Consider the following 13,827-nt stretch of genomic DNA (forward strand, 5'->3'; position numbering starts at 1 on the left):
GCAGGGCACGGAGCCCTTGAGCTCAGATACTTGTAGGCAGTTAGGGTAACGTGGCTGAGTTCAATTTGAAAAGATGGCTAATGTCCAACAGCCCATGAATCCTAGCCAGAAATTGACCTCATCTTTCCTAGACGAAACTTTCAAGTTAATGAGTGACTTCAGCATGTCTGGGGCTTTTAAAAATAAGATGTGTGTGTGTGTGTGTGTGTGTGTGTGTGTGTGTGTGTGTGTGTGTGTATCAGTGCATGGGTGTATTCGTGCATGTGTGTGCGTGTGTGTGTGCGTGTGTGTGTGTGTGTGTATCAGTGCATGGGTGTATTCGTGCATGTGCGTGTGCGTGTGTGTGTGTGCGTGTGTGTGTGTGTTTTTGCCACTGTGCAGTTCAAGCTTCTGGCAAATTCTGTCTATGTCTCCCATCTTGAAGTGTTGGGATTATAGGCGAGGCACCCAAATCTAGCTTTTTACATGGGTTTTGGAGATCAAATTCAGGCTTGCTTGGTAGTATGTGAGAGACTATTTCAGGGGAGCTGCAACTTATACGCCCCCCAACATACACACGCACACACACACACACACACACACACGCACATGTATACATTCAACACACACACACCACACATACATATATATACCACATGCATACACACATGCATATGTGCACTAAATGTATATACACACACATCCCACACATATGCATGTGCACACACACACATGCACACACACATCCCACACATATGCGTGTACACACACACACACACACAGAGCTACTAGCTTTACGCAGGGAATCCTTGACAGACCAAGGTCCAAATGGTTGAGTCAATGAGTTTTTATTGGGGTTCCTAACAGGAGTAGGGGCGCACAGTTATGGGAGCAGGATGGCCCAGAAGCAGCTGTATCATCAGTGTGCCCCATCCCTACTCACAAACACTGCCGCTCTGGAGTGCTGCACGGTTTACAGGAAGCTCCAGAGCCCAAGAATCTCGTCTCTGCTATCTCTGCTGCAGGCTGGTCAGTGTCTCCTCCCACGCGGGCTATTTACTTACTCTATAAAGCTCGCAAAGCTCCCTCCAGAGTCATGCAAGTTTCAACTTTCCAGGGCATGTGATATATGCCATTAGAGTCTCCTGACTCCCTCTGTCTACTGGAAGGAATGTTTAGATTCAGAAGCAATCGCTTCACAGCACACAGCAAGAACTTTTACCCTACTGAGCCGGCTCCTGGTCCGAGGCTAGACCTTTCCGTCAAGGAGGCCAGCCTGGTCTACATATCGAGTTCCAGGCTAGCCAGGACTTCATAGTGAGATCCTGTCTCAAAGTCCAAAAGAAAGAGGGGTTGGGGATTTAGCTCAGTGGTAGAGCGCTTGCCTAGCGAGCGCAAGGCCCTGGGTTCAGTCCCCAGCTCCGAAAAAAAGAAAAGAAAAGAAAAAAAAAAAAAAAAGAAAGACAGTGAGTGTGACCAGTCCACTCCCCTGGTCTGGACAATTTGTGATTATATAGTCCTAGAGTGTGAGCTTACCTTTTTGACGTATTCTCAAGTTTTTAGATGATTTTTCTTGTGGTTATAAATAATTTCCCTGTGTTTCTTGATGTATGAAAGGGATGGCTGGCCTGACTTTGGTTATTTCTAAGGGTGAAGCTGGAGTGTATTTAAACACATGAGCTTCCTTAGATTTAACATGTGGCCAAAATTGGTTCTGGTCTAGAAATTTCCATATGGAATTTGGAAATTCAAAATAGGTTGAAATATTTTCCCCCACACAGCATTTTTCTACATAGCCCCCGCTGTCCTGGAACTCTCTCTGTAGATCAGGCTAGCCTTGAACTCATAGAACTCTACCGGCCTCGGTCTCCGGAGTGCTGGGATTAAGGGCATGAGCCAGCATCCCTCGGCATGTAGGTTGAGTTTTTAAAGCCTTCATTGCTGATGCTTCTGTTGGATGACCAGCTGTATTAATTCCTTTTCTCTTTGCCACAGCAATGAGAACCTGATCAAAAACAAAAACAAAACAAAAACAACAACAACAACAAAAAACAAACAAACAAACAAGAAAACAAAACTTATGGGAGAAAGGGTTTTCTTGGTTCACAATCCCTCATCGTGGGGACGGCTTGGAGGCAGGAGCATGAGGCAGATGGACACAGCGTCTCCTCAGTCAGGAAGCAGAAAGACATGAATGTTGGCACTCAACTTCCTTCCTCTTTTTCATTCATCTCAAGTCCCCCACCCATTGGGCAGTACCACCCACATTCCAGGTAGAGCTCTTTTCCTGGCTAACCCCACTGGGAAGTTTCTCACAGAAATACCCAGAGTGAGTTTCAACTTAGTCACCTTGATAAGGATTAGCCGTCCATCTTTCCTCAGACTGAAGGGGCACTTGAGTGTGTCCCTGATTCTGGGACAGCTTGTCAACCTTCATCCAACCTCAGGCTACAAACCCAGCTCCAGCAGGTGGCCATTCTTTAGCAGGTGACCGGTTTTTCTACCTGGAAATGGCCTTCCTTTTCCCTCAGCTCCAGGCCTCCTGAGAGGGTTTCACAGCGCTGGCTCTGAGCTTATCCTGGAAAACCAGCTTGTCACAGTTGATTACATGGGGGTCATTATATTAAAATGACACCACAATTAGGTACCGGGCTGTATGGTTGATTAATCCTGTTCTATCCTGGTAAAGTAGGAAGGTAGACGCCTTTGAACCTGTGCAAAACAAAAAACAAAAGACAAAAACACTAAGTGGAAGCAAAAACCAAAACCTAGAATGTTCTGGAACCTAAGCAGATAGGGAAAAAGTGTTGGTTTTAGAACGTCCTAGGAAGGGCAGTGAGGTTCAAACGCTACTCAGAGTGATCCATGTCAGTCTCCCAAAGACTGAAGGTGCACCTGGAATGTGGAGTTTGCACCTTAAAACAGGGAAGTCGTCGCCAGACAGGCCGCTTAGAGCAAGGTCTTTTTTTTTTCTTAAAGATTTATTTATTTATTCTACATAAGTACACTGCCGCTGTCTTCAGACACACCAGAGGAGGGCATCGGATCCCATTACAGATGGTTGTGAGCCACCAGGTGGTTGCTGGGAATTGAACTCAGGACCCCTGGAAGGGCAGTCAGTGCTCTTAACCACTGAGCCATCTCTCCAGCCCTAGAACAAGGGTTTAATGGGAGAGACAGCCTAGGATTACAAAGACCTGGGTAACAGAGGCAGGGGGGATCTCGAGTTCAAAACCAGCCTGCTCTACACACAGCCAGTCTGGGCAAAAATGGAATAGAGGTTTTGTGTCCAAAAAATCGGGGTGGGTTTGGGGGCTTCAGTTAGAAGAATGCTTATTACATAGAGAGTTCCAGATCAGCCCGGGCTAAATGAGACCTTGTCTCAAAACATCACCAGACCCCCAACCCTGCCGTATAGATTGGTGATATCCCTAGAACATAACACACAGTTCCACAGCCTAGAGTTCCCCTATTGGCACCTCATGGTCCCTTCTCGCTCTACCCCATTTCCCAGAAGCCCCCAGTCCATTAATTCGAAGGTCACCCAAGGCCAGATTGGAAGCCGTACCCACATGAGGCAGAGCCTGGGGCAGTCCCTTGGACTTGCCTTTTGTGGTTGAAGATACAAGCTGGGATCTGTAGCTCGTAGCAGCCCTGGAGACAAGAGGAGGGATGGCAGAAGCTTCCAGAACTCTCTAGAACCTTCTCACAGGGCAGGGGAGATGCTTTGTAACAGCCCGGTTCCTGTGACCTCAGAGCCTGAGAAAGACAGAATCTCTTGATTTGATACCTATGGTACTTTCTTTTGTTTTTTAGTTTTGTTTTGGGATGCAGGCTCATGTAGCCCAGGCTAGCCTTTAACTCACTGTGTAGCTGAGGCTGCCCTGGAGTTCTGATCCTCCCGCCTCTGCCTCTGGGATACTAGAATTCTACGAGTCACCATGCAGCTTGTGGGGTGCTGGGGCTTGAACCCAGGACTTTGTGCAAGTGTTTAGCCCCTGCCTAGCACCCACAGCCTAACTTCTTAACACTTACTATTGTTGCTATTATTATCATTATTGTGTGTGTAGGATGTATATATGTGAGCAAGGACACACACACACACACATGCGCACGCGCACGTGCACACACAGGTCAAGGTGCACTGGTAGAGGTCAGAGGTTAATTTTTAGGAGTTGGTCTTCTCTTTCTACTGTCGGTTCTGGGCATGGAACATGGAACTCAGAGCACAAGGCTTGCCTGGCAAGCGCTATAACTGGTTGAGCCTTTTTTTTTTTCCTTCCTTTTAGATAGATAGCATCTTGCCATGTAGCTGAGGGTGCACTCGAATTTACAGCAATCCTCCTGCTTCAGCCTCCCAAATGCGGGGAGTTATAGCTGTGTGTACCAGAGTACTGAGCTAAAGATAAAAATGGGAGGGGGGGGGAGAGAGAGAGAGAGAGAGAGAGAGAGAGAGAGAGAGAGAGAGAGGAACAGGAAAATGATGTATGCAGAGATAATCATAGGAGAGCATTCACGTGGGGGACAGCTCAGCAGTTAAGATCATGTATCACTCCCTGAGAGGACTCGAGTTTGAGCCCCGTGTCAGGTGGCTGGCAACCTCCTCTTGCGGCAGCTCCAGGGGTCTGATGCTTCTGGCCTCTGAGGACACAGTGTATAAAGGATTTTGCTACACAAGCCTGGTGACCCAGAGTTTGAACCCAGAGCATATATTAAAGTGGACGAGAGGTGGGGTGCTGCCTAAGGTCACGGTTGCTGGGGTGCGACACCATGTCCAAAAGCAACCTGGGGGAAAAGTGGGTTTGTCTGGGTTACACTTCCACATGGCTGTTCATTACCGAAGGAAGTCAGGACAGGGACTTACACAGGGCAGGGACCTGGAGGCTGGAGCTGATGCAGAGGGAATGGAGGGGTGCTGCTTACTGGCTTGGTCCCCATGGTTTCCTCGGCCTGCTTTCTTATGGAACCCAGGACCACCAGCCCGGGGATGGCGCCGCCCACAGTGGGCTGGGCCCTCGCCCATCAATCACTAATCAGGAGACTGCCCCACAGGTTTGCCTGAGGCCTGATCCTATGGAGGCATTTTCTCAATTGAGGTTCCTTCTCTCAAATTTGTGTGTCAAGTTGATGGAGTCAGCACAGCTGTAATCCTAGCATTTGGTAGAAGTTCAGGGTCATCTTCAGCTACAGAGTGGGTTTGAGGCCAGCCTAGGCTGCAAGAGATCCTATCTTAGAAAAAAAAAAAAACAAAAAACCCAACAGCAACAAAGCCCCTAAACTCTGCCACACTCAGGCTCTCCAGAATCAAGAAGCCCTAGGGCTCAGAAATCCAAGGAGCAGCAGCCTCCAGACTTGACTCTTTGGGTGAGCGCGTGCACAGGGCTCTGCCCGTTCTGAGGATCCTAAGCCGCTGATCGCTCAGAAAGGTAAAACCATGACCCATAGGCAAACACAAAACAGACGCGTGCCAAAATGGATGCCTTTCCTACTTCATGCTCGACGAGCACTCTAACGTCAAGCCGCAGCCCGAACCCTCCGAGATTTTATTTAACAGGTTAATTAGCGTTATGAATGGTTCAAAGAGCACTTTTAAAAAGTTGGGCAACTTAACAAAGACAGATTAGAACCAGATTGCAAAGTTGGGTGGTTTTCTGTGGTTTTTTTTTTTTTTTTTTTTTTTTTTTTTTTTTTTTTTTTTTTTTTTATAGCTAGTGAAAGTCTACCCAGGCCATAAATCCTGGCGTTATCTGTCTCATCAGACAGAAATTATCTCCGACGTTCCTGAATAGACTCCGCACGTTACTTGACTGCCTTCATCAGTTCCGTGAGGTGCATTTTCTGGGCGCTCTGTGGTCTAGCTCATGCCTCTTAAACTTTCTCCCCTTGGCTCCTTTCACTGGAGAAACAGTTTACAATATCTGGAAATAGAAACATTTTACAATATCTGGGAATTTAGAGGCCATAAAATAGGTGTACGCATCAAACATTTACAGAGACACACTTGTAGTCCCAGCCCCAGGAAGGCAGGGATATGCAGGTCCCCAGGGCTTGTCAGCCAGCCTAGATACTTGGAGAGCTCAGAACAGTCAGAGACTTTCAAAAGAAAAAATATGGATTGTGCCCAGGGACCAACGCCCTGTTCTCTGGCCTCCACAGACCCATGCCAGCGTGTGCTGGAGCCTCCAAAGGCCAGAGACACAGTTGGATCTCCTGGCGTGAGAGTTACACCTGGGAACCAAATTCAAGTTTTCTGAAAGAACAGTTCAGCTGAGGACCGAACCCAGGGCCTTGAGCTTGCTAGGCAAGCGCCTTACCACTGAGCTAAATCCCCAACCTCCAGTTCAGACTCTTAACCTACTGAGCCATTGCTTCTGCACAGGACAACATTTATGTATGTATGTATGTATGTATGTATGTATGTATGTATGTATGTTTGTATGTATTGAGACAGGGTTTCTCTGTGTATCCCTGGCTGTCCTGGAACTCACCCTGTAGACCAGGTTGGGCTCAAGCTCAGAGATCCGTCTGCCTCTGCCTCCCAAGTGCTGGGATTAGAGGCATGGGCCACCTCTGTGTAACTTCACAGTAGCAAATTTTTTTTTTTTCGGAGCTGGGGACCGAACCCAGGGCCTTGCAGTTGCTAGGCAAGTGCTCTACCACTGAGCCAAATCCCCAACCCCTCACATTAGCAATTTTTAAAATGAAACATTCTAACAGAAAACAATCCAGACAGGCCGATTTGCTACTTAAATGGAGACCGCTGCTTGGAAAATCCTGAATGTCTTTAGTTAAAACATCATTATAGATTTCTTCTTTCTTTTGGGACGGCTGGTGGCTGTTGAGACAGTGTCTCTCTGTGTAGCCTAAGCTGTCCCCGGAACTCATTATGTAGACCAGGCTGGCCTCAACCCTGCAGAGATCCACTAGCCTCTGCCTCCAGAGTGTTGGGCTGGAAGGTGTGGGCTATCACACTCTGCTTTGTCATCCCCCCCGGCCCCCCAATGTGTGATTTCAAATGAACGCAGTCTTTCTGATACCCCCTCATTCAGTTACGCAACCTAAGAGCCACAGTAGGAAAAACTGGCATTGTCCCTGGACCACACTGGAAGGACATCCTGTCTGTTGGCTGTGGTGTCAGATGGCTCGCTGGCATGATGCTGCACATCTGATCCCAGCACTCTGGAAGCAGAAGCAGGTGGATCTCCGTGAGTTCGAGAACAGCTTGGTCTGTATAGTGAGTTTCAGCACAGCCAGGGCTAAATTATGTAGAGACCCCATCCTAACCCCCCCCCCCCCAAAGCAAGCAAGCAAGCAAGCAAGCAAGCAAGCAAGCTAAGAAGCCTCAGATGGCATTTGAAGTCATCCTACTAAAGGCTGGGGGGGGGGGCACAAGTGCAAGTTTGGGGTAGCAACAGGGAGGTGACTTGGAGCCTGCTGGGGGCCCTGCTGCAGGATGGCTAATGTGATGTGGGGAACTGTAGGCTAGGCTCCAGGTCAGGCAGGCCCGATTGAGTGACCCTGCCCCTGAGACAAAGGAAAGCAGTGTGGCTGAAGACAGATGCCTCCCGTCTCCAGCCTGCCCAGAGTCTTTCCTGTGGGAACAGTGGCCAACTCATTCGTGCTTTCCTTTCAGGAGGCCAGGTTCAGCTTCCTGGGTAACGAGGAGCCGCAGATGATATTTGACTGGGTGGACGTTGAGAGTAGGGGCCGCCTGTCGCTGGAAGAATTCAGCTCTGGACTCAGTATGTCTGTTCTGGGAGGGTACTGGGGGCTTTCAGCACACTATTGGACTGTGTGACAGGCGGGGGGGGGGTGTTCCCCACTACATCTGAGAGCTAACAGCTCCCCCAGAACCCTCCCTTGTATTCTCGTGTGTGGGGGGGTAAGGATAGGGGAATAAAAGCTTTCTGGTTTTGAAGAGGGACCGTGGGCTACAGTGCCCCCAGGGAGTCCCTTTCCAGTCTCAGTCAAGGCAACTCCAAGCCCCAGGTTCCAGAGGGTGGCATCTTGGGGGGGGGACAGAAAGGAGGGGGAGGTATTGGAGGTAGGGATGGTATCTAGGGGACCGATCTCCCATGACGTGCCCCTCACAAGGGACCATGGCATCAGAGAAACTCCCGTGTGAGCCTCTACCAGAAAGCTCAGCCTTGAACAATCAGGTGCACTTTGGGTTCTTAAGGCCATGCGCAGGGCTCAAAGGTTTAGGGTGTAGGAGACAGCAGAGGAGGGTCGGATATCAATATTCACAGGCTGGGATAGCCCACATTTGAGGTGATAGGGAAGCTGAGGGGGGAGGGGAGGGACCAGCCTGGAACTGGTGGTGGGTGGCGCTGTGCAGTCTTCACTCAGAAGCCAGTCCTGCTCCCGCTCCAAGTTGTTCCTTCCTGGGACCACAGAGCGCATGCCTGATTCCATCAGCGTTTGAGGCTCACTGAAGACCACCTGCCCCTCTGTCATACTAGCCCGGCTCCTCACTCAGGGCTGTAAGTGGGGTTCTCTCTTTCTTTCTGCCAAAAGTGACCTCCTCTGGAAACCCACTCTGTGTCCTGCTTGCAAGTCACGCCTTGGTATTCCTGTCACCTCCTTAGGGCACTCTGAGGCTCCCCTTCTCACACAGTCCCCACCTTGCCTCAGTGGAAACAACTGGTCTGTTTTTTGTTTTTGTTTTTTTTTTTTTTTGGTCTGTTTATTTTATTATCATTATTATTGTTGTTTGTTTCATTTTTTTTTCTTTTTTTCGGAGCTGGGGACCGAACCCAGGGCCTTGCGCTTGCTAGGCAAGCGCTCTACCCCTGAGCTAAATCCCCAACCCTTTTTTTTTTTTTTTTTTTTTAAGTAGGACCTCACATTGTGCAGTTATGGCTAGCCGGGAACTCCCTGTGAAGACTAGGGGTAGCCTTGAACTCACAGAGATCCTTCTACCTCTGCTTCCTGGGTTCTAGTTTATTTCTTGAGGTCACTTAACAAATTAGTTTTATTGGGAAAAAAATGACGAAAAAGGGCCTGTGAAATGGCTTAGTGGGTAGGGGTGATTGTAGCCAAGCCTGATGACTTGAGTTCAAGCCCCAGAATCCACTAGCTAGAAGTCGTGAACTGACCTTTACATGCAGACTGCTGCATACCACTGTGCATACATATAGCAAGACACACACACACACACACACACGCGCGTGCTCACAGACACACGGGGCCTGGGATTTGAGTAGTGATCTCTACCATCATGGTAGAGTGAATGCTCAATGAATACTTCCCAATAGGGCGAACGCCTGCTACCCTGGAGCTTCCAGAGAGTTTCTAGGCATCTCTGGGCCTCAGGTGATGTGTAAAATGGGCGCTCCCAGCTTATGAGACTCCCGAGGCTGATCTGAGGCATACGGGAGCACGTCCCTGTTTAAACGTGGAGGACGGGACTCAAGGGAAGTCAGAGCTTCCTCTTCCCTCTGTTACCTCCTGTTCCCCCCACCCCCAGAAAATGTCTTTGGCTCCAGCCCCAGTACCCACAGACTCCAGACAAAACGGTCATTGCCCTCTCAACGGATATCTGCGACCTCCAGCTTCCCTGTCTTCGAGGAGGCCGATACTGAGGAGAAGGAAGCCTTCCTGACCCTTGTAGGGCAGATGGAGACTGGCCACTCCCTTTCTGAGTAAGACTCTGGTGGGGGTGAGGGCTTAGGGTAGGACCGGATGTAGACAGATCCCCAGCTTGGCCACTTGATAGTGTGTGACCTCTGACCTCTGTCCCTGGCTATGGCATGCCCTTTAAAGCTACAGAGATTGAAGCCCTGTACAAAGAACTCCTAAGGGTCCCTCAATAGTATGACTTCAGACATGGCGGTGCCCTGGGCTGGGTGCTTTCGAGATAGAAGGTCGATTCCTGCCGTGCGTCTTGGGCTCAGGCTCTGGGTATATGAGAGTTCTGAAGAGGGGAGAGGGGCCCCTTCCCAAGGCCTGCTAGATCCAGCCAGGGACTGGCCCTCACGCACACTCTCCCACTTGCCCCTCCACCCTCAGAAGGATGAGATTGCTCCTGTCTGCTTCAGAGGGTGGGGCTGCTGCTCTAGGCCAGGCTGGGTGGGACCTGGGGCGTAGGCTGGCAGAACAGGTGGAGCAGGGATCCATTTCCCCACTTGGCAGCTTGGCCCCGCCCCCTCGCCCTCTGGGCCTCTGTCTTCATGACTTAATTAAGTCCATGTGAAAGTAGTGTGTGTTGGGTGCCAACCGTGGGCAAGGCCCGGGGGCTGGCACTTACTCTCAGTGTTTCTCTTATCCTCCCCCCTGCCCCCCCCCGAAAAATCTTGCTTGGCAAGTATTGGCCTTCGTGTTTTCCCAGTGAGTCCCGGGAGGGTAAAGGCTTGCTAGAAACCACGCAACTCCAGGATGGGAGAATAGCGGGGGCGGATGGAAGCCTTGAGCTGTCAGACTCCCAAGTCTCCCTTTACCCCCCCAACCCCCCATTAGCCACTGACTCACAGGGGAATGTGTGGTATGGGGGGGTGGGGTGTCAAAGTCCAGCTCACATGTAGAAGTGTCCCAGCAAGAGGTGACACTTGAACTAAGCTTTTGAAGTATCATTAGTGGGATTTTTGTGATTCAGGTCCCCAAGTCTCTGGGTGTGTCGCCATTAAGGCTGAAACCACGGGAAGGGCTACGGCTTGGCTCGGAGATTGCTAGAACACAGGAATCTAGCTGTGGGATCTGTCCCCAGCACCACCATAAAAACGGGACATAGTTATCTCAGCCTTTGGGAGGAGGCAAAGGCAGAAGAATCAGGAGTTCAAGGTTATCCTTCGATACACAGCAAGTTCGAAGCTAGCCTGGGCTACCTACAGGAGTCTTCTCACTTCCTAGACCCTTTGTGTCTAATCTCTGGAGGTCCCCCTATTCCAGGCAGGCTGAGCTCTGGAAACTGTGGAGAGAGCTGCGGCAGGAGGAGCCCCAGTTGGCAGGCAACTTGGAGGGCTTCCTAGCCAAGATGAGCAGTCGCCTGCAGGAGGCTCGGGCCGACCGGGAGGCACTGGCGTGGACCCTGAGAAAGTGAGCGGGGGACATAGCAGGTGTTCCTTGCACGCTGTGGGATCCTGGGTCCTGTACAGAGGATGCTTGGAGGGTCCCCTTGCTCAATACTACCTAGAAAGATCAACCATTTCGAGCATCGCCTCTGAGGGGGACCTGGAGACTCCCTTCTGAAGTGGCTGGGGCTTGGAAGCAGAGCTATCTCGTGACCCTGAAACTGCCAGGGTCACCGGAGCCTGAGTCATGGAGTCCAAGATGGTGTGACTGAGACTCGGGGCAATGGGAACGGTAGATAGAGCCAGGAGTGGGGGTTGGGGATGAGGCAACCATTAGAGAAGTGACAGGATGGGGGGGTGGTTCGGTCTAAGATGGCCGAGGGCAAGCCAAGCAGGAGGGCTCCAGGCATTAAGTTCCTGAGGTCCCCTGCAAGCTTTCTGGTGCCCACCACCTGCCCCTGTAGGCGAGACTCTGACCATCTCCACAAGGTGAGACAGCTCTACGAGGAGACAGAGGAACAGATCCGCAGGGAGAAACAGCAGCTGCAGGCCCAGGTGAAGCCCTGATGGACGCCTCTCCAGGCTAAGTAGTGGGAAGGCGCAGAGAGAGATGAGAACTGCCTGTCCTGCAGGTTATGCTCCCCAGAGAGATGGGGTGGGCCTACTGGACCTGTGTTCTCTGTTCCCCCAGGCCTGACTTCAGTCTCTTAGCTTCAGTGTCCTTGTGATAGTCTAGGCCCAAGCAGGGATTCCCAAAAGTCCTTTTGGTGGGTACCTTCCAGTGCCCGAACCCCAGCCCAGGGTGGAGATAAGCTAGGTAGGACCAGCTCAGCTAAGCTGGCTCTGGAGTCTGCAGGGCAGGGCTGACCAGTTTTCTCTGCAGAGCAACTCCAGGGGCATGGCCCTCAGTGCCCACATGCAGGAGGCCCTGGAGGCCAAGGAGCAAGAGGTTCAGCGGCTAGCAGAAGGTCAGAGAGAGGTGAGTACAGGCCTTCTGGAGAGCCCGGACGGACCCCAGGACCTTTTCGCTGTTCCCAGTTGGCCAGGTTCCCTGAAGCCACAGATAGTCAAGAACTCCCTGGGCCAGATCAGGGCTCCCTTCTCAGTGCCCTGGTCAGACGAGGTCCCATAAAGAACCAGGCTGACTCAGGGAAAGAAATGGGGAGCTAACCCTACCCTTGGGTTTCCAGTGTCCATGAAAAGAAGGTGTCTATCTCCGTGTCCTTTCTCAGGCCTCGTGTCAAGTGAGGTTGTGTATAGGGACAACCAGAAAAGGCAAAGGTTTGGACAGGCTGGGGTATGTGGTATGTGCTGTAACTCCTGCTCTCGGAGGCGGAGGTAGGAGAATCAGGAGTTCAAGGCTAGCCTGGGCCAGGTGAGACCCAGAAGTAGGGAGCAGTGGGGAGAAAGAAAGGAAAGTTCTGGACAACAGGCTCCGTTGTCACCTGAGAAACCTTGGGTGCTTGTTCTTAACATGTCAGAGCCTGCTGGATGGTGGGAAGGCTGACCCCAGGCTGCTATAGGCTGTGCTCTCTGCTCTGTGGAGCCTTGCTGTGGGAACCTTCTGAATTACCTTTGGGTCAGAAGCCCCTGCAGTCTAGACGGAGTCAGGAACAGCAGACACTGCAGGGCTTGGCCCCCTAGTCGGTGTGCCTGAGGAGCTCTTGTCCTCTGATGGTGGTATCCTTCCCATAAATCACAGGTCTCGCTGTGGGGTGTATAAGGCGGCTAATTAGATGCTTGAAGGGCGACCTCCCCTCCAATCGGACCATTTAAGCTGGGTCTCCAGGACCTGGGCAGTGGTGGCAGGGGACAAGGCATCCTTGTCTTGCCAAAGTCTTGGAGGGTTTGGCCAATCCTCTCCTCCTCTCTTCTACCCTGCACAGCTGGAGGCCCAGCTCCTCCACCTCAGTAGCACACAGCAAGAGGCCAGCTTGGAGAACCTGCAGCTCCGGGAGGTTGAGCGTGACCTGACCGGGCAGCTAGAAGAGGTGCGGGGACAGCTACAGGTGACAAGAGGTCACCTGGATACTGCCAGGACCAGGGGCCGAGTGTCCTGGCAGGTAGAGGAAGAGCCAAGGCAAGTAACCATTCTCTCTCGATGAGGGCAGAGAACAATGACTCCCAGGAGCTAGGAAAGGCTGTTCTCCATGGAGCTGGTTAGATCTCTGTGTGTGCGCATGTGTGCAAACACACACACATACAGACGCACATAGACACGAACACATATATACACACACATACACACACATAATATCTCATGCACAGACATACATACATACACAAACACATAGACATACACACATGTATAGACAGACTCACACAGACACATATACACATACACAGAGAACAGAGACATAGATACATAGCACATACACACACACACATAATATCTAATACACAGACATACATACAGACACACATAGACATACACATGGACACATACATATACACACACATATAGACAGACACACACAGATACATACACACACATACACACATACAGACAGACACACACACACACATACACACATACACTCACATCTCTCACACACAGGCATACATACAGTCACAGACACACACAGACACATAGGCACACACAAAGACACACAGACATACACAGACACACATACACACAGAGACATACACAGACACTTAGACACACACATACACACACAGACAGACACAGACACACACATACAGAGCTCACAGTCAGGTACTTGCTGTGTTTGTAACAGCTCAGAGATAAGAAGGCTTGCCTGGTCAGGGCAGTGTGGATTTTGAGGTACAGAGTGGGAAGGGGATGTTTTCAGCCATCCTTAGAGGAAAGCTAGCCACA

General features: G+C 50.7%; 1 protein-coding gene across 2 annotated transcripts in view; it reads left to right on the top strand.

The window, feature by feature from the left end:
* Positions 1 to 13,827, top strand: part of Rab44 (RAB44, member RAS oncogene family) — a 34,254-nt gene that overhangs the window by 8,772 nt on the left and 11,655 nt on the right. The window contains 6 exon segments of one of the 2 annotated variants that reach the window (NM_001431783.1): positions 7,613 to 7,721; positions 9,449 to 9,623; positions 10,867 to 11,013; positions 11,453 to 11,543; positions 11,872 to 11,967; positions 12,875 to 13,068. In NM_001431783.1, coding sequence (NP_001418712.1) covers positions 7,613 to 7,721; positions 9,449 to 9,623; positions 10,867 to 11,013; positions 11,453 to 11,543; positions 11,872 to 11,967; positions 12,875 to 13,068 — 812 coding nt within the window. 2 annotated transcript variants of the gene reach the window in all.

This window comes from Rattus norvegicus, chromosome 20, assembly GCF_021556685.1.
Source record: "Rattus norvegicus strain SHRSP/BbbUtx chromosome 20, alternate assembly SHRSP_T2T, whole genome shotgun sequence".
NCBI classification, from domain to species: domain Eukaryota; kingdom Metazoa; phylum Chordata; class Mammalia; order Rodentia; family Muridae; genus Rattus; species Rattus norvegicus.